Here is a 24,001-nt window from a genome sequence, read left to right as displayed (position 1 = left end):
TTTGTTGCTGCTCATACCCTTCTTGTAAGCAATTTCCTTTATCCAAAAAATTAATTATGTGATAAAGTTGGTAAAGGCAGAATTAATAAAAATCCTCTGCCTGTTATGCTTATTCATTAAGAAATACAAATAGTTGATTTTTGTTCCAGTTCTGTAGTTTCAGCTGCAGGTTGTCATGGGTAAATTAAAAATACACAGTGATAATGTTGGCTGGAGTTGTTTTGTCTGAGGGCTTGCTTTTTAGTTCTCAGGGTAAAAGAGGTGTGTGCTGGGGAGGAGGTGTTTTTATTACTCATGCAAAAATAAAAGGCTTTATTCACTACCTATTAAAAAAAAATAGCTAAGGTAAATCTGCATACACTGAGAATTGTAATTGCCTGAACGCATGTTGCAGACTGAGGAGCAAGAGGCATATGAAGGCGGTGGCTGTCTGCACTGTAACAGCCACTGATTAATAAGTCTGTTTCTGCAGGAAAACCGTTTGAAAAGAAAACCAGGAGCTAAGTAAGATTGAGTTGGAGGTGGAGGTAAATTGCTGTCAGGGCTGGCAGTGGTGGGCAGGCAGCTGCCCAGCTGGCCATGTGGGCAGCACCTCATGCAGTGGAAGTAGATTAGATGAGGTACAGGGTGGAAAAATGCCGATTGCCATTTCCCTTGACACTGCAGCCTTCTGGGGTGAATCAAATTGATGAACTTGGAAAAGAATGCCTGGAAGAGAGTGAAAAAGAGATATGACGCCTGAGAAAGGAAGCTGATGCAGGCTTCAACAGGCCATTATTTATTTATTTTGTAACTCCCATGCTGTACCACTTAATGCCAAATCTTGCTGAAAATTCCCAGGTTTTGTTTTCTTTTCTTTTTTCTTTTCTTTTCTTTTCTTTTCTTTTCTTTTCTTTTCTTTTCTTTTCTTTTCTTTTCTTTTCTTTTCTTTTCTTTTCTTTTCTTTTCTTTTCTTTTCTCTTCTCTTCTCTTCTCTTCTCTTCTCTTCTCTTCTCTTCTCTTCTCTTCTCTTCTCTTCTCTTCTCTTCTCTTCTCTTCTCTTCTCTTCTCTTCTCTTTTCTTTTCTTTTCTTTTCTTTTCTTTTCTTTTCTTTTCTTTTCTTTTCTTTTCTTTTCTTTTCTTTTCTCTTCTACAGGAGCTCTTGCTTTTACATTCTGTAGTGAAGTTTCTAAACTCTGCATCCATCTGTCTGGAGTAAATTCACTTTCTCTTTTTTTTATTGGTCATTTCTTGGTCCAGTGCTGTCTTGCCTGGCTCTGTGTATATACATATGCACACATATCTATGTATTTATAAATCCAGAACAAGCTAGCAAATTCAAAGTAATTTTTATTTCAGTTACAGCAATGAATGATCACTTTCTCTTCCTTGGTCTTCTCCAAGCATTACAGTTACTTTATCAGCCAGAAAGGTTCATTAGACTTAAAAGTTCTTCATCTATTTTCCTACAACCTGCAGACCCCTGTATAGGGAATTGTCCTTACTCTCTACTCCTCAGCTACTTTCAGAATGTTGTCCCATGGGACCTGTGGGATGTAGGGGAAGAACCTTTAATGGTTATGCTGGGGTGTTGTAGACATGCGTGAGCAGCTCTTGGGCACACCCAACACCAAGAGCCCATCCTGGAAGTAATTTCTGAAGTCAAGAGACTTGCAGCATCCTGCTGGTTTCCTGCTGTTGCCCCCATTAAAGCATGTAGCTCTCCACCCTTCAGAGATGATTATTAAAACATCTGCCATGGCATGGGTGAAGTGACTGGGACAGGAGCTTGCACTGAGGACCCTGCTGTGAATCTGGGTCTGGACTTGAGGCCTTTCCTTCTGAGAGGGTTAAACATTCTTCCAGAAGCAGTGCCTGTTTTTTCAGCTTGATCTGTCTTTGCCTTCAGCAAAGGGAGACTAGTGGCTGCTAGGTGTGGTTGAGTCTCCCTCCTTGGAGATACTCATAAGCCATCTGAACATGGTTCTGGGCAGTGGCTCCAGATGGCCTTGCTTCATGATGGGGTTGTATCAGAGGACTTCCAGTGGCTTAGGTTCCTCATACCACCTAATTACTAGCTCAGGGAGATACAGACCATGGGAGCACCTCCTTCTGGGCACTGCTCTGTGTTCTCTAAGGGGAAGGTGTAGATCACCTGATAAAAACTTGTTTGGCCCATGAGACATATGTTTGTAAGGTAGCTTTAAAATGGTGTGGGATTGCTTTCACTGGAACTTAGGCTATACTCAGAGAGAGGGGGAGGTTTGCATGGCTTGAGCAGAGACTTGTCAGCAAAGCGCGTTGTACAGAAGTATTTCACCTCCCTGAAATAGCAAATATGCACTGACTCAAGTCTCCCATGTGAGTTCTTTTTTAAATCATATTTGAATGAAGATTTAATGTGGAAACATGTTTCCTGATCTAAAGGTGAACAGTTTAACTGTATGGGATAAATATTTCAGAGTAGTGTATCTCTTTCCAGTAAAAACACTCTGGGCAGAGACTTCCTTTTGGTAGCAAAATGAGGCTGTTGTTTTATGTACCTTTGACCTGATCAAAAAAATATTTGAAATAGCAAAGCTGGCAGATCTTGCCATGAGAGGCAGCCAGGTGGAAGGGGCAGAACTGTGAAAGATGAGGCTGAAGTGAGGGGTGAGGGCTGCAGAAATGTTGGATACCAACCCAACAGTTATCTTCTCACTCTTAAATAGCTGGCAAGATTGCATGCTGTAGTGGGAGTGCATGTCTTGCAAATGGCCTATAAAATTAATTGCTAGTTAGAATCACCTAATTGTTGAGCTCATGATTATTAATTGAAGGCACATAGGGGTTTGAGGTTGTGCACAGCTTCTCTTCTGCACTACAGCTCCTCTGTGCTCTTGCTGAAGGCTTTGTCAGAGATGTTTGTATGGTGATCTGTGAGCCCCCAGGAAATGGCTGATATTTCCATCTTCTCTTCACCTTTTGGAGTTTGAAGGGCAGTTTCTGAGCAGCCTGCTTGGGGCCAAGGAGTACTGAGATACTCGTCAGAGAGCATAAGCAGAAGGCTGGAGGTGGAAACAGGAATCCCCATACAGATAAAACCAGCAAGACTTGACTCTTCATGGTTAAGCTGCTGTTAAAACTCAGAATAACAGTCATTAGTCACTGTTTGATTGTGAGAATTTTCATATTCCCTGGGTGCCACATATTATTTATTCAAATACCTCTCCCAAGCATCCTACAAGATATCATTAGGTAGGTGTTGAGTGATGCAGGGAACATAGTAGGGCCAGGCCACAATGAAATGTACTATATGGGGCTCAGAAGCATTTCTGCACCTTTTTTGGATGTGTTCTTCACATTGTCCTGTGCCAGCACCTAGTATGTTCCTCTGCTTTATCCCCTCTTGTCCTATGTAGGCTTTAGCTCAGTTCAGATATTTTTTTTTTCTTGGTTAATAAATCTTCATGTTTACACAAGTTATATTTTTAGCATATGGGTATTTTGAAAAATTCAATAAATATTTATCTAAGCACCTAATGTGTGTGGCTGGTGCTTTCCTGCCTGAAGCTCAGGCTCACATGGCAGGGAGGCAGTGTTGCAGTGGAAGCGCTTTCCTGTGCTCACTCAAACCCCCACCACAGAGATAAATGTTCATCAGGACACCCTTGTCCCCTCCCACACTCCTAGATGTACTTTTCCAAAGAGCAGAATTTCAGCTAGGACCCTGTATCAGGTGTCAGCCTCTTGGCAACCTTTAGACCTGCAGAATTGGGACTGAAGCAAAGTTTAAGTCTCTGACAGGTTGGTAGCCCATGGGAATAATGATGAAGGACATCAAGTGCAATTTACATTTTGAGGCATGGAAGGGTGATGAGACTTGCCTAAGGCTGGGGAGGAGACTGTGTACTGGATATTAATCTGTGACTTCCCAAATTGTAAGGACATGGGGAAGTTTGAAATTGGCACTCATTGGAGGAGTCCCTAAGCCAGGTTCTCCTCCCTGTGTGCAAGGGAAGGAGAGATGTATCAGGTTGGGCTCAGGTGTCAGGCCAGCATGTTCATTTCTGTTGTAACGATGTCAAACAAGTCTGCTTCCAGAAGTTCCCTAACATCAGCTTAGTGCAGCACAGTGGTTGAAGAGTCAGTCGATAATGGGGGGAGGGGGAAAGTCAAGGAGGAAGCAAAGCTCCTCCATGCGTATGTAATGGAAAAAGCTTCACAACACTTATCCTTTTGAGGAGTAATTTCATTGAGAAGTGAAATCAATACCTGAAGGCAATGTACAACCCTTTCTGAGATGATCAGGGCTGTTGGCAGCCCTCTAACAGTTGTGCTGGAGGTTCCTTTGGTTTGGGTTACAAGGTAGCTTTCCTTGCCTACTGGGTGCAATAAGAGCTTTCATTAGATTGTATGAATTTCTTCATGGCCTTCAGGCTTTCTGATGGAGGGACCCATCTTTCCTCATAGGCATCTTGCTCAGACATCACCAAATGGAGCTTTTACTTTTGATTTGGGTACCAGGGGCTACAAGCTTTATTTGATAAGCATTATTATTCAGGCAGGAAACATTTAATGGGTCTCCGTGTGTTGTGTGTTTGTTTTTCTGTGATTTTTTTTAATTGCTGAAATTAAATGTGTAATCTTTCATGGGGATGCTCCTACTTGAATCTACTGAGTGGGATGAGTTGGCTGGGAGCCATAGTTTCCATCGACCCTCTGCAGCATCTCCAGTGTTCCCAATGCTGCACCAACACCCCTCTGGCGTGAGGATTGTCATTAGCAGTGATGATTTTAAGAGACATCCATGCTTGTAAGATCAATGTTGGCTTCAGCAACAAGCCTCCCAGCCCTGCCTGAATGTTTTATTTAGTTCTCTGATAAAAGCTTTGACCTACATCTAGCACCAGGAAGTGATGAGGCTTTGATAATACTCGGGCATCCCAGTGGAGGGCATGCTGCTAACCAAGCCTCCAAGCTGAAAATGGATGTGCCCTTTAAAATAACATCAGATAAACCAATAAAGGATTCAGTCAGTAAACAGCTTTATCTCTGCCAGGCAATACATAGTCCACTTTTGATGGAGACGATGTAACACTTTGTGAACTGTAGATGTTAGGAAGACAGCTTTCTATTTTTAATTACAGGAAAACAAACCAAAAGCCACCCCCCCACCCCCCCCACACCCCCCCCCGGAAAAAAAAAAACACAACAAAACCCCACAGTTTTTGATGATTTGAGAGTGTCAGTGATGGAAATCAGATAGACCACTTGGGGTGCTCAGTGAAACAGTTTGTGGTGGTAAAAAAGAAAAGTCCTGTTAGAATTGCTCTTTGCACTATGTGTTTTAGATGCAGTCTGTCAGCTGAGCTCACAATCCTCTGTGTGAGGCCACCTCACAGGAGCCATAACGGCTTCATGGATGTCCTCTCTAAAACACTTGCTGCTTTTAACAGCAAGGCATAAAGGCAATGTCCAGGAGGAGTGACGCAGGGGAGATTGCAGCCCCATCCTCCCAGCAGCCAACTGCAGGCCAGGAGTCAGGGGGAGGTCAGCAACAGTAGGATGAGAATTAGCATCATTGCCCTGACAAATTGATAGTCACGGGGCGATGCTGTGGAACCATCACAGCACTGTGCTATAGCTCCACACTGATTTACGTTTCTTATTTGGGGGTTCCATCTGTGCTATTACCCATCTGTGTACTCATGTTGCATGTTTTGTGGTTTTCTTCCCCTTCCCAGGATGAACTTGACCTCACAGACAAGCACAGAGAGGCCATGTTCGCCCTGCCAGCAGAGAAGAAGTGGCAAATCTACTGCAGCAAGAAGAAGGTAACAAGGTCTACCCGTGCTGTGTTTCAGGGCTGAGTCCTTCCCTTCCATGGAGGGTGGGGAGGAACACAGCTTCCTCGGGATGCCAAGTGGTGTTTGGGGTGTTGCAGAGTGGTATTTGAAGTGTTGCAGAAATGCATCTGTTCCCTGGGAAAGCAAGGGCAACCAGTGAGGTCTTCAGTCTCCAAAATGTACAGCTCTTCCTTCTGAGCACATTCAGGCTGGGCAAGGTGCCCCTGTACCCTGCACTGGTGTCCCCACCCCATGCTTATCCCTGCCAGTACAAGCAAGGCCTTGTGGTGCTGTTCTGACCACTAAGGTTGGCATTGTGGCGGTGCAGGAAAGGAGCTCCCTGGTCACTGATTCTCATGGCTCTGTTCTTCACTGCTGATATGTGGGGGCCTGATTACAGCCTGTCCAAAAGCCTCTCCCTCCCCTGGCTTTCCAGTTGGCTGCCATCAAACAAGTTTGGATGTCACTTTGTCCTCCCACCAACTTTTCCCAGTGGATGGCACAAGCGACAAGTGATACTGGAGAATCCATGCCTCTGCATCTCAACCTACAAGAGCTTTAACCCAGTGGTATGGAGGTTGCTTTTAGGGTGAAGCTGTATCAGCCCTGGGGCAATGAAAGGCTATAGGCTCAGGATTGTAACTGAGATGTCTCTGATAAGAGGGTTCATGTGAGTTGCTGATCTGCCTGCTGGGCTCCCAGTGTGATGTGGTCTCTCTGCAATGTTGCCCTTGTTGCTGCTTTTCTCAAGCTGGAAACATGAATGGATATCTTCCCAGTGCTGAGATACACTGAGGTTTGCTTTTGCTCCTTGGGACATGAAGCCTGAGTGGCCTGGGGTACCAGGGGCTGGCAGCCTTTGAAGAGGCCAAGATCACTCTTTTTTTCCCACAGTACACTGGTGATATTTGCCCATGTGTGTTGGCACAGGGGATACTTTATGGTGAGACTTAGTTTCCTTCGCAGCCTTGGCTAAGGCAGACATCTTGTGGGAGGTACTGCCATGTGGAGAAATGGAGCAAAAATCCTCAATGTCGAAACCAGATGAAGGATGCTGGGGCCTGCAAGGGAAATGCCACAAGTTGGGGGCATGGACCTGTTTCAGCAGGTCCAGAAGACACCATAAAAATTATGAGAGGGCTAGAACACCTCTGCTGGCAGGACAGGCTGAGAAAGTTTGGGTTGATCAGCTGAGCACCCTGATCTAGTTGCAGATGTCTCTCCATGTTGTAGAGGATTTGGACTAGATGACCTTTAAAGGTCCCTTCCAATCCAAACTATTCTATGAGTCTGTGATTCAGTTCCCTAATTTGGTGATGTGTCACCTAACTTGGCTGCAGGAGTTGGCTTGGAAGTGCTGGCTGTCGCCTGACCCACTTGAAGGGCACTCAGGGCCATTAATGCCTCTTTTCTCCTGCGGTAGCAATGGCACCAGATTTTCCATCTGTGTTTTAGGCCAAGAGCAGGCTTACCTTGCTCATGTAGGATTAAGTTTTAAGCCTCTCATAAATACCCCTGAAATCCCTGTATTATTGTGAGACAGAGGCCTGCCATGTCTGAGATTTAAATTGGAGGGGAGAAGAGATGTTAACAAATTGCAGGCACTGGTCTGAATCAGGAAGAAAATGGGCAGGGGATGATCATTGGTCACTGCCTGTCGGATAAGTGGAAATGTGCTCCAGTGCATCTGGATAAGGGCAGGGAATGGAGACTTAAATCAAGCAAAGCCATGTAATTATTGTTGTGAGTGGAGATTACATGCTATCTAATCTCCTCAGGAATGGTTTAGATGGAGCTGATGGTGCCTTTTTCATGTGCCAGCACCTCCTTGTGCTCCTGATTTTTAAAAAACTGTGCTGAGAAACCCCTTGCTCCCAGGGTGTGTGGAAGGAAGGAGCCACACAAGTGCCCTGTGGCATTCTCAGAGGTCCTTGGAGCAGGCACCCATAGGAGGCTGAATCTTAGCTGCTGTTCTGCTCTGGTCCTCATTCCTCTGACTCCTCTCAGCCACTCCTTCCCTGCTCATGATGCTGTCTCAGTGAGCTGCAAAGTGTACATGCCACTGCTTTCTCTGACAGAGATATGCTGGTGGAGACACTTTTCTCCTGCTTTTGATTTAAAAATGAGCAAAAATGCATCAATGGAGGTACCAGCAGCGGAGGGAACCAGGAATTATGTGAGCTGGAGAACATGTCTCTCTGCATGACAGACTCTAGGCAGTCTTGCTCCTCTGTGATGAAGACTGGTAGGCAGCAGGGATGTTGGTCGATATCCTAGTGACTCACATAAAATCATACTCATACCTATACCTATATTTTTATGAGGACAAATCACCTACAGTGTAACCGGGAGTTGAGGACAGGGAGCTGGGCTTCTCCGGCTGAGAGCAATAGCTAGGTTTTGGCCAGGGCAGTGGAGCTGCAGACAGGGCAGGGCTTCTACCTCCTTGCCTTGGCTGCATACTGGGTAGAAGTCCAAGATGTGTTGAAACCCTTTGGTCTGCCTGTATTGAATAACAAGTTGTCACTTGAGATGCCAGTAAAGCCCAGTTTCACCTGGTGGGTCCCAGGGGGCTTGCAAAGGTGACTGTCAATCACAGGCAGCTGCCTGACCTACCAAGGATCCAGAATTGTACCTTGAGCAGGTTTCACTCTTTCCTCTGCTGCCAGTTTTGGCTTGTGTTGGAAACAGACCATTAAGAGTCAGGTGATTGGTCAGACTTCGAGGCCGAAAGCCTCAATTTGGGGCATTCTTCATTTTCCCCAGCTTCCTGCTGGGTGCAGTGCTCCCAGCTGCAATCACAGAGACCAGTTGCAACAAGCTCTACTTTGAAAAAACAGTGCAAGCTGGGACAGAAACACTGCCCAGACTTCTCCTGGAGGTTTTTCTCTAAAATTAGCTTTGCTGGGCTCCAAAATATCTTGCACTGTGGCCACAGTCTGCACAGCCAGGGCACTCCGCTACTTCCACCAACAGCAAAGGTGTGCGCAGCGTGGAAAGCATCTGAATATCTGTCCTTTCAGCATGTTTTCTGCTGCCCTGTGCCATTTCTGGTACCTTTGCTTTGCCATCGGCATCAATAGTCATACTTGGTCCTGCAGAGCATATCACCGTTTTTGCACACTTTTATATACCCATGATAGGTAAGATGACCAAAAAGAGACATTATTGTGCTGGGTTGTCCTGATAAGGCACTTGGCAGTACCTGGCCTTGTCAGTGCTTGTGAGAGGAAGTAAGGGAAAACCATCATATTTCCTTCCCTGGAATATTTCTCCCTGCCCTACAGCTCTGTATCCTGGTTTCTCTGCTCTGCAAGCATCTATTCTTATCCCAGCCCACAGCACCAGATTGGCAGAATGGATATTTTGTCCTCCCTGATTCTCCATCCATGGAGATGCTGCTGCCCTAACCCTGCTTCGAGCAGGGGGTTGCAGTAGATTAATTCCTCATGGTCCAATCCCACTTGCATCACTATGGGATGATGAGGTGGGGTGGAGTGGGGCAGGCAGTGAGATAAAAAGCATCACGTGATGGGGGTTTTGCAAGTCTGTCAGCAGCAACCCAAGCAGGAACGGAAGTCACCCACTCTAAAGGCTATAATAAAACAGAGACATGTGAAAGTGGGGATCCATTAACAGCGGGATGAAATCTGCTTTTAGAAGTGGTATTTCTGGATGATGAGTCGTTTCAGACCTCATCCCAAAATATTTCACTCCCTGCTGGCCCAGCTCTCCAGGAGAGGATATTGCTCGGAAGTGCAGGGAGGAAGCAGGAGGATTTCCAGCTTTACTGTTTCTTTGGCTGCGGGTTTGCTACAGCGGAAAAGGGTGACTCAGGATGGCCTTTCTCAGGAGGCCACGCTCCAACGGGAGTTAATAATTAACACTTAATGCTTAGTCTGCAGCACCTCTTAATTGCAGGAGGTTTGGCTCCAGTCAGCCAATGTACATAACGTCAAGCTATTAAAGCAGCTCATTGGGGAATTTTTATGTGCCTTAAAATAGGGGTGGATAAGGGGTGTTCAGGCAGAAACTCAGCGTAAATAACTGGGTGGTGGCAAAAGCCAGTTCATGCGAGTGCAGGGTCTGGCTCTGCCCCCATCCTTTTTCACTCAGCAGAGCTGAGCATCTGTAAAGCTTGGGTGGGGAAAAAATGACCTGCATGGATGCCAAGTGATGCTGCATTCTTTAATCTGGTGTTGAAAACCCTTTGGCATCACTAACGCTAGGTGCATAGCTCTCAGCAGTGTTAAGCTGTCCCTGGCAAGCAAAGCTTACATCTGAAATTTCATCAGACATCAGATATGAAACCAGGATCCTTTTGCATTAGGAGAAGAAGGCAGCAATGGTGTGTTTGCAAAGGAAGAATGGGGAAAAAAAGTGATAAATAAGGAAATGAGTGGTTGCTTTCCAACCAACTATTTTTCCTAGCCAGACAGCCTTTTTCCTCTCCATCTGTGCCTTCCACCCAGTCCCTCCAGAGAGCTTCACTTTCCAGCTCGCTCTTCCACTTGTAGCTCAGTCCAGCAGGTCATTCAGGGGGCTTGTGTTTCCATCTACTTCCTTTATTTGAAAAACATCAATTATTAAAAAAACAATCATGCCAAAAGCTGGAGTAGCAGAACTAAGGGGAAAAGATGAAAAAGATGGCATGTGAGGGAAGGAGTTAAAAACATCTTGGTGTTTTGCTGTGCTCCTGGGTCAGCTGGGATGGATGAGAAATGTTTCATGGCTCCTGAGCATCCAAATATACCTGAGGTTATTGCAGGAGCAGGTTGAAATATCATCTCAGGTGTCATTTTCTTGGGCTGACTGCGATAAAATATGCTGTTTGGATAGCTGGGGGTGTTCTTCAATAGGAAATGTTTATAGTTTTTATCTTTAAAGGTAATTCCCGTTTTAGTTCCAATCACAACACACTTTTGTTTAAGTGAGGGTTTTTTCCTTCTCGGGCCAAAAAATGCATCTGTTAGCAATCTTTTGGGATTTTAAAGCGAAGCTTTTCAAACAATGACCCAGCTGACTATGAAAGGCATCTGGCCATGCTATATTTGCTTATGGGGAGCAAATATATGCTGGGAAAAGCGTACAAGGACGTGTGTGTGTTTCTAGAGGGGAGGGTTTAGGAAGTATTAGTGTATGGAAAACCAGAGTGGTCTGGGACCCCAAGATCCCAACTCAGGGAAGAATCTGATGAAACTACAGCCCTTTGCAACATCACATCATGGGAAAGTGGCTTTAGCTGCATTGTTTAGATTTTGTTGCAGGGATAACTGGGCTGCGGTGGGCCAAAACCTCCACCAGCACACACCTGGCAATGGCTCAGCCATGTCAGCAGAGCTGGGCTGGATTGAAAGCTCCCCTGCAGTCTGTAGGCCTGTCAGTTTTAAAGCCAATCCACAATGCTGTCTGCTACTTTTTTGACCTTACAGACAGCAACCAGGTGGATCGTCCATGGCAGGAAGGGAGGGAGGGCATCCAGACGTGATGTACTGTGAGCTGCTGCCAGCTTTCCCTTCTTTGGCCATTATGGGGTGGCAAGGAGGAATGAGGAATGCTGTGCAAAATAAAAATTCAATCAGGAGTATGCTTAAAAATTAAGGGACTTGCTTCTGGTTTTGCAGCAGGTTCTAACTGAAGAAGGTGGGGGGGTTTTAACCCCTTTCTGGAACTTTCCTGGTGTGAAGTTCTCCTGAGGCAGACCAGCCTTGCAGGTGGTACCAAGAGGGAGGTGAACCATCAGAGTCACAAGCAGTGTCACTAAAAGCCTCTCCAGGTTTTGCTCAGAGATGGCTACTGCAAACCAGTCCTTTCACCTTCAAGGTTCTAACCTGGTGCATTCAACATCAAGTGGGTGGAAAACCTAGCCAGCTGTCCTGTGAGGCCCACCGAGCAGCTTGAGATCTGTCACCACCACCACTGACTGCAGGAAGGAGGCTGCTGGATCAGCGACATCACCCAGGGGCTGGACCTCTGTAAGGAATTGCCAGAAGCTTGGTTTGGCTGTAAGAAAACACAGAGGATCTTCACAGGAAGCTTTCCCCACACTATGAGAGGGACACACTCTGAGCCAGAGAGTGCGTTGCTCCTGGCATGCTCCAAGAATGCAGATTCCTGGAGGTCAGGAGTTCATGAAGATACTTACTCCTCACTGCCATAGAGACATGCTGTGAGCAGGAGGGTGCATTGCTCCTGACAGCTGCATTCCTGGTGGTCAGACAGGCAGGAGTTCATGGAAATGCACCACCTAGGTGTAAATAATGGTGCACAAACACAGCCAAGACCAACCTGTGAACTGTTTTCAAGTCAGCGCTGGCTGAGCCATCACCTCCTGACACGCAGGCTCTGCAAGCGTCAGGCTTGTCACCAAGATGTGACAGGGCTGGGGAGTGTGAAATTTCCCCAGGAAGAGCAAAAGGATGGTTGGAACTGACAGATTGGTGACCCTAGCTTGGAAAAGCTCTGCTAATGAGGCAGCTTGACTGGGTGCTGCTTTACCCTGTGGCATTCAGCACCAACAGAGGTGATGGAGATTGCACCATGTAACCCCCACACCATTACCACCATGGTGTGAAACTGCGCAGTGTAGTATCCATCAGCCCCACGCATGGAGCCTGGAGCCAGAGAGACAGCAGAAGCAAGGAGAGGGGACAGCAGGGTCAAGGAGAGGGGACAGCAGAGGCAAGGTGGTGCTGGGGTTGCAGCTGATGTGATTTGCTTTTTTGCCAGGTCCCTGGAAGGAAGAAGTGGGTGGGAAATGAAGGAGAGGACAGGGTGAAGATTGCCCTTGATTGCATGCTTTGGTGTTACAAACTGTGTGTCCAGTGGGGCTGTTTCCTGGAGAATGGTGTGGGATGTTGATGCAGATGTTCCAAATAAGAAGAGATGCCTAGCCCTGCACTCTGCAATTACAGCCATCAGCCCGCCTCTGAAAGAGCAGCTTGTAGTAAGAAGCAGCATAGCACTGGACTGTCAGCATGGTTTGGATCAACTCTCACTTCTCTGCTTCCTCTGAGAAGAGAGTGAACACAGCAAATACCTAAATGCAGCTCAGAGAAGAAGGAATTGGGAGATGTTTGCATCCGTGATGCCAGGCAGGATGTGATGGGGCATCCTGGAGAGCTGATATTGGCAATACTCTGTTCCATGTCTGGTCATTCCTTGTCAAAGGCAAGCTGCAAAACTCACACCCCCAAAACCCACATTGGGTGCTGGTTAACCATCTTACAAGTGCACCCTTTCAACCCGTGATGCCCAGACAGGTTCTTCCTTCCTCCTGCCTCAGAGCAAAGCCTTGTGAGTCAGTTCCCTCCGGGAGATTTCTTTACCACCACCATGGACTAAAGGACATTTATCGGTGTGCTGTAGACCATTAGCTGCAGTAATTACCACTAAGCTACATCCTGCAGTGAGCTGAGGGAAGCCCGTGCCCTGATCTTTGGCTGCTTTATTGTGTGGTCCCCCTTTGCCTGGGAAGCTGCTTTCTGATGAGCCTGCCCGGCTGCTCATCTAAATTAATGAGGTTCTGCTGCACTTAATTGAGAGTGCTCTCTAAATTGGGGGTTTCAGGGAGGAAATGCAAGAGCCTGAGGGAGCAGAGCAAAGGGAAATATTTATAATGCAGCACGTTAATTATAAATGAGCAGTTTAGCCAATTTTGTTGTTCAGCTTCCCCTCTGCCCCCTGAGACCTTTATTGTTTTGCTCCACTGCTTTTTTTCAGCCCTAAATGAGCAGCAGGTCCAGATCCCTGCCCGCCTTGCAGGTGTTCATGCCATGCAGGAAGGTCCTGGGGTATGGGATGAGCCAGACCTGGTGCCTTCCCACTGTGTTTTTCAGGACTGATCTTGTTCCTTGCCCAAATCATGCAACTGAGTCATCTGGACACCTGTGATCTGACTGACCACACAACTACAGATGGGTGTCCTTTTCCCAGCCTTTTGGGAAGGCATTGGGTTTCCTCCACTGTAGCAGAAACCTCCTTGTGGCCATGGCTTCAGGTGGCCAGATTTGATGCTGACAGGTGTCAAGTCTCTGCCTGTGGTCCCAGATGTGACCAGAAATGCAGCAGGATGGTCCTGAGTTAGTTGGAGAGGATTATTTGCCAGTGGATGGCGAGCGGTCTTTCTGCCCCTGTGTCCTCTTGTCTTTGCTAGAGACAAGTTTTTGAGAGAAGGGAAAGTGAAGACAAGCCAGCTCATTCTGGGTTTTGTACCTACAAGAAGACCAAACTCATCCTTTTCTCTTCTCATCAGCCAGCAGATGAATATTTCTCTTTTTTAAAGCACTATTTGGACATGACAGGGACAAGTTTGCTCATTGCTGGCAAAATCTAATTGTCAGAGCATGATTTTGAATGGTCTTCCATCCATGTAGAAGCAGGTGCTGGCACTTCCTTCAGGTTTGTTAGATCTGGGCCTGCATGGGTAGGACACTTTCAGTTCTTTTGTTTCAGAAGAATTCTTGCTTTCTGCTGATTCTTGCTTGGGTTAAAAAAAGTAATATGAAGGGCAGGTGAATCAAGAGTTTTATTCAAAACCTTGGCTCTTGGCAGGAGGAGGGAAGAACAACCCAAAGTATTAAACGGAGGCCAAAAAGTGCTAAATGTAGTCTTGCTCAGGAAAGTTTTTTGTTTGCTTTAAACTTGACCAGATCTGTAGAAGATGAGGGACAAAAATGAGGCTTGTGGATGTGCATCTGTCAGCAGCAAGCCTGCCCAAGGCATGGGCAGACAGCATGGAGAGCTGCTTGAGGTGTTCTGGTTACTGCCAGGCTGGATCACAGCAGGTTGGAGATGGCTGGACATGGCCCTGAGGATGGGTGGGCAGCTTCTCTTGGCCCTCAGCATATCACAGGTCACTTATTGCTTCCAAACTTCTTTTATCCCCATCCTGAGGCATGGCAAAGGGTCAAGTCTCTGGGCATGGGGTACACTGCTCATGTGGGAACTAAATGCTGTCCGAATTACCTGGTGTTGATTCCCATGTTCTCTCACCTTGGCAAGCTTCAGCTTGGGAAGGTCAGATGCATAAACATTTCCCACATATGCCTCTTGACCATGATAAATATTTGGGGTCCTTGGGCTTGCTGAAATCAGCCAGAGGATCGGTAGTTGTCAGCATGCATGGATGTGGGAGCAGAGCTCCCACCATCACAGGCAGTTGTGGTGCAGGATGGTTTTTGCAAACAGCTCTTCAAGCTAGGGAAGGGACAAAGCTGTGCATGCAAGTCAGGCTGTGAGCTGAAGATAGTTAGTAAGGAAAGAAGCCTGGGATTTGTGTGGTACTGGTTGACTCTACAGTCTGTGTGGCATTTCTGCTGTGAAGTATTTTTCTTTTTTTAGAACTGTTTAGGAAAATGCTGAGGAGAAAAGGGTTGATCTTGAAGTATTACCTAAAAATCTGCAACTTGCTCCAAGCAGCTCCTGGAGACGTGCAACATAAATTAACTGAGCTGGGCTCAGAGGTCTTTCAGTCATGTCCTACAGTGACAGGACAAGAAGTGACAGGCATGAACTTGAACATAGGAAGTTCCATCTAAACATGAGGCACAGCTTCTTTGTTTTGAGGGTGGTAGAGAACTGGAACAGGCTGCCCAGAGAAGTGGCTGAGTCTCCATCTCTGGAGTCATTCAAAATCCACCTGGATGAGGTGTGGTGCAACCTACTCTAGGTGAACCTGCTCTGGCAGGGGTGTTGGACTAGGTGATCTCCAGAGACCCCTTCCAACCCTCACACCATTCTGTGATTCTGTAACCTGAGTCCCACCAGATACAGGACATTGTAGATCAGGATAATGAAATGAGACTGTACATCATTCAGTGTCATAGATCATGGGCCTAGGTGTGACATCCTTTAACAGGGGACATTGCTAGGTACATATTCCTTCCTAAGAACTGATGAAATCCCCAGAGGAGTTGTCTGTTGTGCCTGGAGTTGGTAAGCTATGGTCCCACTCCAAGAGTGGAGCCTAGTTTGTCTCGCATTTATTCACTCTTGATTACTTGTGAGAGACTTTTTTTCTTCCCCCAAAGCACATTCATCAAGGCTGTGCAGCCAAAACTTCAAGGGTACTGCAGAGTCGGTACAAGAGAGCTCTGGATGTTAGAATTTCAGTGTGGTTTCTCCAAAGCTGATAACCACAAGACTGATGCAGTATGATTGGGGCAGAGTTTGGTCACAGGCAGGTGGTGTAACATAGCTGGTATATAAAATCTGCTAGTTCAATAAATCAGGTGATGTTCCCATAGCTGGAACTGTTGCTGCAGACCTCAAAATATGGAAAGTCATGCTTGTATTAATATAAAGTAATGCAAGAGCTCAAGGACACTTCAAGGGTGGTTGCTCATGAGAGGCAGCGGTTCTTAATGCTATTTCTAATTATTTGCTGGTTTTGTTTCACTTTTTTGCTCCTCTCAAGGACCAGGAAGAAAATAAAGGAGCCACCAGCTGGCCGGAGTTTTATATTGACCAGCTGAATTCCATGGCTGCTGTAAGTATTCACCCAAAGCTTTGGTGATTGTTAACCTTGAATGTGACAGTAGATCAGCAGTGACAGTCCTGCAGCACAGGCAGAGTTGTGCCTGAGAGAGTGGCTACTGTTGTTTATAGAGGCAATATGGCCTGTTAGACTAAAAGATACACCTGCAGAATTGAAATGGTCTCTGCAGCACACTGGGAACTTCATCCGAGCCCAGGCTGGAAGGCTGTGAGGTAGAAAGCAAACAGCAGCTTTCCGCACAAAGCCACCAGGCTGTACAGATCTCCTTTGACTGCTGCTGGCTGCACCCAGAACACCCTCCTGCACTGAGTGACCATGGCAAAATGCAGCACTGCTGCATCCCACAAGGGGTGATGGAGCTACCATGGCTCTGGGTGCTCTCCCCTGAGCTGCCAATGTGTTCAGATGTAATCTTATTAAATACTTCCTTGTTGATATCCTGCTGAGTGAGATAGAATTAGCTCTCTTTTTGGTTGGAAATACAATTTCCTGCAAGGCTGCACAGTTCAGAGCCCCTCCATCCTCACTCTTGCTTTTTGAGGCTGAAGGTGCCAAGGTTCATGGCCACTGCACTAGGTATGGGAGCATGGAAAATAAAAAGAAAAGCCTTTTCTTTCTTTTTTTTTTTTTTTGCCCTGCTTTCATGGGAACAGGGTGACAAGAAAGGTAGGGCTGTGTGGGGAAGTGAGGATGGAGGGAGGAATCAGGGGTCTGCTAGCCAGAAGGGAGTGTGCTGCTCCCCTCTGGGAAGGCAGGAATGCCCAGGGCGGGCCATGGGCTGCCAGCTGGTTGAAGCCCTGAGCATGAGCAGAGCCTGTGATCAAAGCCAGCCAGATGCCTGGAGGGTGGCTTTGATCTCCTGACTCATTGCCAAAGCAGAGCTGGGTTAAATGTGGGGATCAGCACAGCTCTATATCTGCTGGGACCCTTTCTCCCTCCTTTTCTTTTGCCTTGGCTGGTGCTGGCAGAGCTCACTTTGAGACCTCTGAGGACGTAGTGCCATCAGATGATGCATAATCTACCCAAAGTGTTGCTGTAGCTGTGACCTTGATTTCATGAGCTGGGGACAGCTATCTGTACCCTGTGCATGCTCTACCCAAGAAGAGCCATAGGAGCCTGGGTCTCAGCCCCCATTGCCAGACTGATAGAAGAATCCAGTGTGGGAGATGCCAAGGGCATCCTGTGGACACAGCCACTGTCCCCAAACCAGATGCAGTTACCATAAGGATCTAGACTTGTAGAGTAAGTTTAGCATCCCAGATTCCCATGGCTTGGATTTTAAGGTCCCCACAGCTTTGAACAATAGGTAGCAGGCACTCCCACTTCTTGGCCGCCAGCTTTCTGGGGAAACCTCCCTCTCACATCCACCTTTCTGCTTTCACAGAGGAAATCACTGATTGCTTTGGAAAAAGAAGATGAGGAGGAGAGAAATAAAACAATTGAAAGTTTGAAGACTGCACTGCGGACCAAACCAATGAGGCAATTCTCTTCTGTTTCCTGGCTTGATAGCTGCTGTCATGGCTCTTGATTCATGTGCTCTGGCAGAGAGGGGGTTAAATATCAATATCAATGGGGTGTCCTCAGGAGAAGGGAGGCGAGGACCCTGAAATACCACTTGCTTTTTTTGATTCACCTCCTGTCATTTTATTCCTTTTTCTTCAGTCTTTTTGGTGATCTGGTCTGGTTATGGAAGACACAGTTACTGCTTGTAATTGCATTCCTGTCTTCTGGTTCTCTTGTGCAATAGTTCTAGTGATGGTACTTGGTCAGAAATTTCCAGGGTCTAGAGTGAGCACCTGATTTCCATGGAACCTGGAGATCTTGGGTGCTGCCTTCCCATAGCTCCTGGGAGCAGAACTGGTACTCAGACATGAAACTTTCAAAAGTCCTTGAGAGTGGTATGTGAGCCTGTCTCACTGGAAGTCAGAAGGATCCAGTAGGCTTTATAGACAATGATACCTGTTGGACCTGCTCTTGCTCCCAGGGAAGTGAACATTGGTTTCCTGTTGACTCTGGCTATAAGAGCAGGCTTTGAAGCAGAGAAATCAGTTTTCCTTCAGCCTGCAATTAGCCCTTTGGTTGCTGTGTATCAGCATGGCCTGCTTCAAATTAAAATCAGCCCAGTGCTGGGATGTTCTTGACTCATTTGCTTTCTGAGCCCATGCCTTCCACCAAACTGGAATACACCCAGCCTGGGTGGCACCGGGCAGAGAGGTCCTGAAACGCGTTATGTCTGCCTGCTCTAGTGAATCTGCCTGGGGCACTGCTGTGCACTTGCTGTCTGCTTTGTGTTTAGTGACATTATAAATCATCATAAAAATCAGAAATCCCTTAAAATTGGTGAGATGTTCTTAAGGGAGGAGAGGCATGTGTATGGTGAGGTAAGAAGCAGAAAGTCTGACAGGCATCATGGACATAGGCTTGGTTGACATTGGAGTGTCTAGGGCTGATAAGGTGACTCCCAGGCCTTGGGAGCTTGTTCCAGTCCAAAACTGGTCCCAACTTAGGTTGGAGGCGAGGAAGGTTTTGCAGCAGTGTGGCTGCAAACTCCTATAACCTCCCTGGGGCTTGTGCTAGTGGTTGGCTAAGCTGGTCCTCTTCCAAAATAATCTTGTGCAGTTGATGCCTGGTTGCCAATGCTACTGGTCACTGGTTAAACTGATTTTTGCAACCCCATGCCTGTCTGGATTGCAGGAATCACGTGGGCCTTCTGCTCTCCAAAATCCAGGATAAAAATACATGAGAAAGTCCTGGGTTTACAGCAACGGCCAAATCAGCTCTGTTTGTGGGTAATAAAGTCGTTTAGCAATTGGTTTTAAAGCTAAACCCCCTCTTTGTGACAGGTTTGTAACCCGATTCATCGACCTGGATGGCTTGTCGTGTATTCTGAACTTTCTGAAAAGCATGGACTATGAGACAGCAGAGTCTCGGATACATACCTCGCTCATTGGATGTATAAAAGCACTAATGAACAACTCCCTGGGCCGGGCTCACGTCCTGGCCCATTCGGAGAGCATTAATGTAATCGCTCAGAGTCTGAGCACTGAGAACATTAAGACAAAGGTGGCAGTGCTGGAAATCATGGGCGCTGTGTGCCTGGTTCCTGGGGGCCACAAAAAGGTACTGGAGGCGATGCTGCACTACCAGAAATACGCCAGCGAACGGACGCGTTTTCAGGTAGGTAGGGCTCTACTTGCCCCTCGGCTCACAAAAATCACCATTATCATTTCCTCCTGGATATTCTGCTCACAAATGCTCTATTCTGGCTGTTTGCAATTTAGATCCTCTGGGAATTACCCCAGAACCATATTTGATGAGATCTGCAGCTGAGCAGAGAGTGAGGAACCAGTTACTTAAGGCAGTATTTCCCCCACCAAAATGGGCAAGGTCACTGGGACCACAGCTCTGCAAGGCTGCAGCACATCTGGGTGGGCTGATGTTAGCCAAAAACAGGTGCTGGAGTTGGCTGTGTTACTGCAGACAGCAGCTGATAGACCATTACCAGTGGGTTGCTACAGGGGCTGTAGGAGCCTTCCAAAGAGTTGTTCCTGCCTGTGCCCCTGGCCGTTTGTGCAGCATTGGGGCTGTCCCTGGGCGTTAACTGATGTGTATTTGGCAGACGCTGATCAATGACTTGGACAAGAGCACGGGGAGGTATCGAGATGAAGTGAGCCTCAAGACAGCCATCATGTCCTTCATCAATGCAGTCCTGAGCCAGGGGGCAGGCGTGGTGAGCACTGGGGCTCTTGGAGAGGGAGGTGTTTGGCATGTTTTATTTCCAGATGCTTGCTGAGAACATGCACCTTGCTGTGCTGACCCCACAACTGTCTCTTGCAGGAAAGCCTGGATTTCAGACTCCACCTGAGATACGAGTTTCTCATGCTTGGGATCCAGCCAGTCATTGATAAACTGAGAGAGCATGAAAATTCAACCCTTGACCGGTGAGTAGTGACCTGTAGCCCACTGGTTATTTTTGCCCTTGCTTTGCACCCTTGCTGTCTGATTTCTGGACTTGGCCTTTGGGGAAAACATCTGGGCCTAAACTTGTCCCTTTTGATGAAATTCATTGCTATTGCTAGGGAAGGAGAGGAAAACCCTGGCATGGTTTCACTGAACTCTAATGCAGGGTTGAGCTGGGAAGGATCCCCATCAGGGGGTTCGGGATACTGCTGTCCGTCCTCCTCCCCTTCTCATCTGGAAAGGCTCCTTGGATAGGCTGTAATGACTCTAGACTGAAGATCCAGTCGATGTTTCAAGGCCTGCTTGTCTCTGGGCTACTGCCAGGCTGGCTGTCTTCTATTTGTTACTAGTCACATTTGCACCTGCTTCTAACAGTCTTGTTTTTTCCCCCCTTTTCCTTCCTCAGGCACTTAGATTTTTTTGAAATGCTTAGAAATGAAGACGAACTGGAATTTGCCAAAAGATTTGAGCTGGTAAGTATGAATGTTGCTGATGCAAGCTCTGCCACTCAATATCATGGTTCCTTTTAAAAGCACCTGCATGGCTTGGGATGAACTGTGGTCTTTTCAATAAAATTTGGAGGTTGGTAATCTGTCTCCTCTTGCCCTGCTCCATTGCAACCTCCATCCTACAGCTTGCTTCATCCCTCTTCTCTAGCTGCTGACCAGCACTGTTTGCCCCTTGCAGGGCATTAGGGCTCATCTGTCCATCAGGCGTGTGATGAGGATGGCCTGTGGGGTTTGGAGCTGAGACTTGGGAAGAGGGAGTGCCATTACCAGTCCAATCTGATCTGGCTTTGCTGCTGTCTGCAGGTCCACATCGACACTAAAAGTGCGACTCAGATGTTTGAGCTGACAAGGAAGAGGCTGACGCACACCGAGGCTTACCCGCACTTTATGTCTATCCTGCACCACTGTCTCCAAATGCCTTGTGAGTCCTGGGGGAAACCCAGGCTGCTGGGGGCTTGGCAGTCCACATCTCCTCCACATGGGTGGCAGCACCCTCCATGCTGCTCCACTCGCTCTCTCTCCTTCTTCCCCTCCAGATAAACGAAGCGGCAACACTGTGCAGTACTGGCTGCTGCTCGACAGGATCGTGCAGCAGATTGTCATCCAGAGTGATAAAGGGCAGGACCCTGATGCCACTCCCCTAGAAAACTTCAATATTAAAAACGTTGTCCGAATGTAAGTGCTCACCTGCCTTTCTTGAGGCTGGATGTTGAGCAGCACCAACATGGGCTGCTGTGGCTTTGATGCCTCCTGCTCTGATATCACTTTGACCTCTTAAGTACAAAGTGCAGCTCAACCTCCATGTCCCTAGTGAACTGTTTCTCCCAACTGCTGTCTCTGTTACTTACTCTTCATTTACTGTCACCTGGTTGGGTGACTGTTTCTCAGCTGGATAAGCCAGCATCCCTGGACCTGTTGAGAAAGTGCTGCGTTCCATTCTCCAAAACCCTGCTGAGGGAAGGCAGAGTGGAGATGTTGGAAATAACCAGTTTGGGAGCCTTCAAGATCAAAACTTGATGGTGCCCTGAGCAAACTGATCTAGTTGGAGATGTCTCTGCTCACTGCAGGGGGATTGGACAAGATGACCTTCAAGGGTCCATTCCAACCCAGTGCATTCTATGATTCTGTGATTCTAAACTCCACTGCTTGTTTCTTGCTAGGGATGGTCACTTGTTTACTGCAGTAGGATTGTCTCACATGCTATGTGTCTTTTCCTTTAAGGTTAGTCAATGAAAATGAAGTGAAACAGTGGAAAGAACAAGCAGAAAAAATGCGAAAAGGTGAGCAATGGAGAGATCTGTCGTGGTCACTTTAACCTTAGTCCTCATGGTGAGCTAAACAGAGAACATGTAGCTGTATGCAGCTGGATGGACTCTCCTGGCTTTGTTGAGTGGCTGAGATACCACACTGTGGGGCTTACAGGAGAAATGGGCACAGCAGATATTCATGTTTCCATGGGGAGGCCCAGGCCAGGGAATTAAGGCACAGCACATGCTCCCTTTCCTGAAGCGCACAGCTTCTTTGCAGTGCAGCATGGGGGTTTAGTCCCCTGGGTGATGCCATTCGCCAAAGGGGAGTGATTGTTACTCAGAAGTGGTCTCCTGGGACTGTTTCAGAGCACACTGAGCTTCAGCAGAAGCTGGAGAAAAAGGAGCGTGAGTGTGATGCCAAGGCCCAGGAGAAGGAAGAGATGATGCAGACGCTGAACAAGATGAAGGAGAAGCTGGAGAAGGAGTCCAGCGAGCACAAGCAGGTCAAGCAGCAGGTGGCAGATCTCACAGCACAGCTCCACGAGATGAGCAGGGTGAGGCCATGAACCTCTTCCCTATTATTGCCCTGTCCCAAACCCCCTGCAAACAAACACAATGGGGTGATTTCTGGAGACTGAGCTGCATGGAAGGCTGAGAAAGGTCCTTGCTGGGTGACACCAAGATATCTGTCCCTCATGATGGTATGATTTTGCCTCTCCAGCTGCATCAGATTTCAGTCAGAAGTGCTGAAGCTTTTGAGTGCTTCCTATGGTGGTTAAATTTATTAAATTAAATTCCTATGCTGGTTAAATCAAACATCAGCACAGGCAAGATTCTTGGGTGGTGTCCCCCAGCTCTGTATGACCAGTCCCCCTTTTTCTTTCTCTCCCAGAGGGCGATCTGTGCTGCTGGTCCCGGAGGACCTCCCTTGCCACCAGGAGCTCCTGGTGGCCCTTTACCTTCTCCAACTCCCGGATCACTTCTTCCTCCTCCACCACCACCACCCCCCCCAGGGGGATGTCCCCCACCACCTCCCCCACCCCCACCCCCTCCAGGTGGTCCCCCACCTCCCCCTGGTCCTCCACCCCTGGATGGGGTGATGCCTCCGCCTGGAGCACCTCTGGGCTTCACCCTCAAGAAGAAGAGCATCCCACAGCCAACAAATGCCCTCAAGTCCTTCAACTGGTCCAAGCTGCCAGAGGTAAGCTAAGTAATAGTTTGGGCAGTGAAAACACAGGTAGCAGATGGCCACCTGATGAAGTGAGGGCAAGTATGCAGGGGGCCATCGACCTGCAATGCTCCTGGTATCTTGCAGAACAAGCTGGCAGGAACCGTGTGGACCGATATAGATGATGCAAAAGTGTTCAAAGTCCTGGACCTCGAAGACCTGGAAAGGACATTCTCTGCCTACCAAAGACAGCAGGTAAAGGCTGGCCTGGGGCACAGGCAGGGGTCTGGGCAAGGCACCACCCTTACGGGATCACACGGTTTCACTTGTGGTCTCCAAACACATCTCATTATTTCATCCCAACACCATGTTTGTCATATAACTTGGTCTGCTCTGTTCTCTCATTCACATTCTGGTGCCTTTGTGTTGATGTGGCCAGTCAGGGCTTGGTGTGCCTGGTTTTGCCCCGGCCCATGCACCTGCCCATATATGTCACCAAAAAAGAAAACAAAACCAAAAATGAGACAGAGAAGGTATGAAAATAGCCCCCATATGTGGCCACAGTTGGGTAATATTTTTGGATTGCTCTTAACAGCAACTGCTTCATGTCTCTGTATTGGGTGGAAAATTTCTGTCCCTCTCTGGCCAAGAAGAACTAAGTTCTGCCCACATCTACCATGGGTGGATCTCTTCTTTTATTTTTGTAGTGAGCCCAGAGCAAAATGTGAGCTTTGAACAAAAAAGCAAATCCCAAACCAAAATAATGACACTGCAGTCACAAGTCCCTGCTTTTTAATCTCCTGCTGAAG

General features: G+C 47.4%; 1 protein-coding gene across 6 annotated transcripts in view; it reads left to right on the top strand.

Moving 5' to 3' along the window:
• The window catches only part of DAAM1 (dishevelled associated activator of morphogenesis 1), a 96,768-nt gene that overhangs the window by 47,171 nt on the left and 25,596 nt on the right, over positions 1-24,001 (top strand). For all 6 annotated transcript variants that reach the window (XM_068148974.1, XM_068148970.1, XM_068148973.1 and 3 more), the window contains 13 exons: positions 5,706-5,795; positions 16,225-16,296; positions 17,690-17,784; positions 19,149-19,482; positions 19,925-20,035; positions 20,143-20,246; positions 20,672-20,738; positions 21,078-21,195; positions 21,311-21,449; positions 21,996-22,054; positions 22,391-22,578; positions 22,917-23,225; positions 23,340-23,447. In XM_068148974.1, the coding sequence (XP_068005075.1) occupies positions 5,706-5,795; positions 16,225-16,296; positions 17,690-17,784; positions 19,149-19,482; positions 19,925-20,035; positions 20,143-20,246; positions 20,672-20,738; positions 21,078-21,195; positions 21,311-21,449; positions 21,996-22,054; positions 22,391-22,578; positions 22,917-23,225; positions 23,340-23,447 (1,794 nt within the window). The remainder of the gene's footprint in view (positions 1-5,705; positions 5,796-16,224; positions 16,297-17,689; positions 17,785-19,148; positions 19,483-19,924; positions 20,036-20,142; positions 20,247-20,671; positions 20,739-21,077; positions 21,196-21,310; positions 21,450-21,995; positions 22,055-22,390; positions 22,579-22,916; positions 23,226-23,339; positions 23,448-24,001) is intronic.

This window comes from Melanerpes formicivorus, unplaced genomic scaffold (genome assembly GCF_026170545.1).
Source record: "Melanerpes formicivorus ecotype bairdi unplaced genomic scaffold, bMelFor1.0.p_v2 SCAF_17, whole genome shotgun sequence".
Classification (NCBI taxonomy): Eukaryota; Metazoa; Chordata; class Aves; order Piciformes; family Picidae; genus Melanerpes; species Melanerpes formicivorus.
The sequence above is the reverse complement of the archived record's forward strand: the minus strand, read 5'-3'. Positions and strand labels throughout refer to the sequence as shown.